The 2402-nt window shown below is 40.5% G+C and overlaps 1 protein-coding gene across 1 annotated transcript; it reads left to right on the plus strand.

The window, feature by feature from the left end:
- The first annotated feature begins 479 nt into the window (after positions 1 to 479).
- LOC116182486 lies at positions 480 to 1982 on the plus strand. The gene is made up of 2 exons (XM_031503022.1): positions 480 to 735; positions 1110 to 1982. The coding sequence occupies exon 2, from the start codon at positions 1110 to 1112 to the stop codon at positions 1980 to 1982; it is 873 nt and encodes a 290-aa protein (XP_031358882.1). The 5' UTR covers positions 480 to 735.
- The last annotated feature ends 420 nt before the right edge of the window (positions 1983 to 2402 follow it).

Below are 2402 nucleotides of genomic sequence, written 5' to 3' on the forward strand. Positions count from 1 at the left end.
CGAGCTTTCTTCCGCTGGGCGTAATTTGACATAAAATCGTTAAAGTTTGGCTCGATCCCAAAGCTGTGTTCCTCTTCTCGAATACCTCTAACGTCTTAGTTGTTGTTGGATCCGGCATATCGTGCGAGTCGATTAATGTGGACAACTTTCGGTTTCCGGTGGTTCATTCTGATACGATATATCACGTCATTTATTTTCTTGATCACCTCATATGGACCTTCCCATTGTCTTTGTAGCTTGGGAGAAAGACCTCTTCGTCTCTGTGGATTGTGCAGCCATACCAGATCTCCAGCTTCAAAAGTTTCATTGGCCGAGCGGAGGTTGTATTGATTTTCATGCGATCGCTGGCAATCTGAATATGACTTCTAGCCAAGTCGTGAATGTCGTTCATCTTCGCCTTTAGTTGGTCAACATAATTTTCACCTGCGACATATTCTTCATGGGGTTTACGCCCAAACTCGAGATCACATCCGACGCGGTCAAGGCAGAACGGCGTAAGCGACAAAAAATGCGATATGGAGATATTGGTATCGGCGGAAAGCTAATTTTTTTGCGCATTTTTCTGTTGTCCTGACTTAAGCGACAAAAATCCCACGAGAAGGTATTTCGCGTAGAATCGTGTAATAAACGACAAAGGCAAAGAATCTTGTAAACCTGATTGGCATAAGCGCCAGTCGCGCCTTGCTTTACCACAGTGTGCTTGTGCTCCAGTATTTACATGAAAATTCTCAAAAGGTATGTTCACCTCGATATGTTTTGATAGTATTTGATGATTAGGTGCTTCTCAGTCATGTATCTCTCGAAATTTATTATCATTTTGGTATTTATTCATCTTAGAAAGAGGTGTCGCTTATGCCAGAACGGATTGCATCTAAACAGCTTTGGCATAAGCGCCACACGGCCATAAGAATCTCATGCCACAGAAGTTTTCTATTTTCAGACCCTATACTAATAATTTCTAACTAAATTTTCACTAAATCAAGTGGTCCATATCCTAATCTAGTAGAAAATTGTTAGTTGGCGCAATTCAATTTATTCAAAGGTGCATAAATTTGTTGTTCCGCACTTGGCGCTTATGCCATTATTTATGCTTGCTCGTTCTATTAAAGATGCATCGATCAAGAACGGAAAAAATTTTTGCACTGCTCAGAAATAATGACGAAATCAAAATTAGGGACGACCGTGCATCAGACAAAGAAAATTTCTCGAACCCAGACCAACTACCATCGGATAACTCTCCTGGTTTAGACCATTGGAATCGAGACAATCACAAACAGAGCATGATGTTATCAGACAAAGAAAATTTCTCGAACCCAGACCAACTACCATCGTTAACTGTGCTGCAACCTCTAGAAGTTTCCAATTTCTCGGATTTAACCCACGTACCTGTATTATGTCAGGAAAGTTATCTTCGGAATCGAAACGATTACAATGAGGAAATAACGTCATCATCCAAGGAAAATTCTTCGTACTCAGACCAACAGCAATCGTTAACTACATTGCAACCTCTAGAAGTTACCAATTTCGCAGATTTAACCCAAGTACCTGATTTATGTGATGAAACTTACTCCTTAGAAATAGCATTAGGTTATGACGTCATCATCGATGGTTGTCCTGGACCAGCGGATCCATCTATTGAAGAACTGAATGTGGCTAATAATCCTGCTACATTAGGAACTAGTGCCGATGAAGAAGATGCGGTTTCTAGCCAGACAATCGATAAAAGACTGACTGGTTGCAGATCTCCTGCTCATTCAGGCTCGAGTTCCGATGAAGAAGATGTGGTTGCTAGTCAAAACAGCAAGAAAACACTGACTGCAGTCAATTCTCCTGCTTCATCTCACTCGGGTTCCGATGAAGACGTTGTTTCTAGTCAGGCCACCGAGAAAAGACTGGCTGCATTCAATTCTCCTGTTCTCACAGACACAAGTTCCGATGAAGAAGTTGTTCTTTCAAGTCTGGCAACTAAAAAAAAAGACTGACCCCAAGAAAGAAGAGACGTCTTTTGAAAGATAGAGGAGCAGAATACGTCAATTCAGTAGGAAAAACAATTGCAGCGAAGACTGTGCTTCCACACCCTTGTAAAGAAAAATGCCAAAATAACTGCAGAAAATTCTCTGAAGAAGAGCGAAAAGCTATATTTGATTATTATTGGAAATTGTCAGATAGCAAGAAACAAAAAATGTTCCTTAATGAGTGCGTTGAGGTGATTGAAGTGAAGAGAAAGCGAAGTGACAAGGCAATCCATAACAGATCAGTTACTAACAGATACTTTTTATTGAAGAATGATCAAAAACAACAAGTCTGTTTACAATTCCTTCTGAAGACCTTGGCAATTAGCCAGCGACTGATGCGAACAGTGCTGACTAATAAAAAACCTGAAAAACGTTACGATCTTGATC

The sequence above is a fragment of the Photinus pyralis genome, unplaced genomic scaffold (assembly GCF_008802855.1).
Source record: "Photinus pyralis isolate 1611_PpyrPB1 unplaced genomic scaffold, Ppyr1.3 Ppyr1.4_unclustered_Scaffold5533, whole genome shotgun sequence".
In the NCBI taxonomy this organism is placed as follows: Eukaryota; Metazoa; Arthropoda; class Insecta; order Coleoptera; family Lampyridae; genus Photinus; species Photinus pyralis.

Bases quoted from the DNA above. Each gene is read 5' to 3' on its own strand.
- LOC116182486 (XM_031503022.1), top strand. From the start codon at position 1,110: ATGCATCGATCAAGAACGGAAAAAATTTTTGCACTGCTCAGAAATAAT.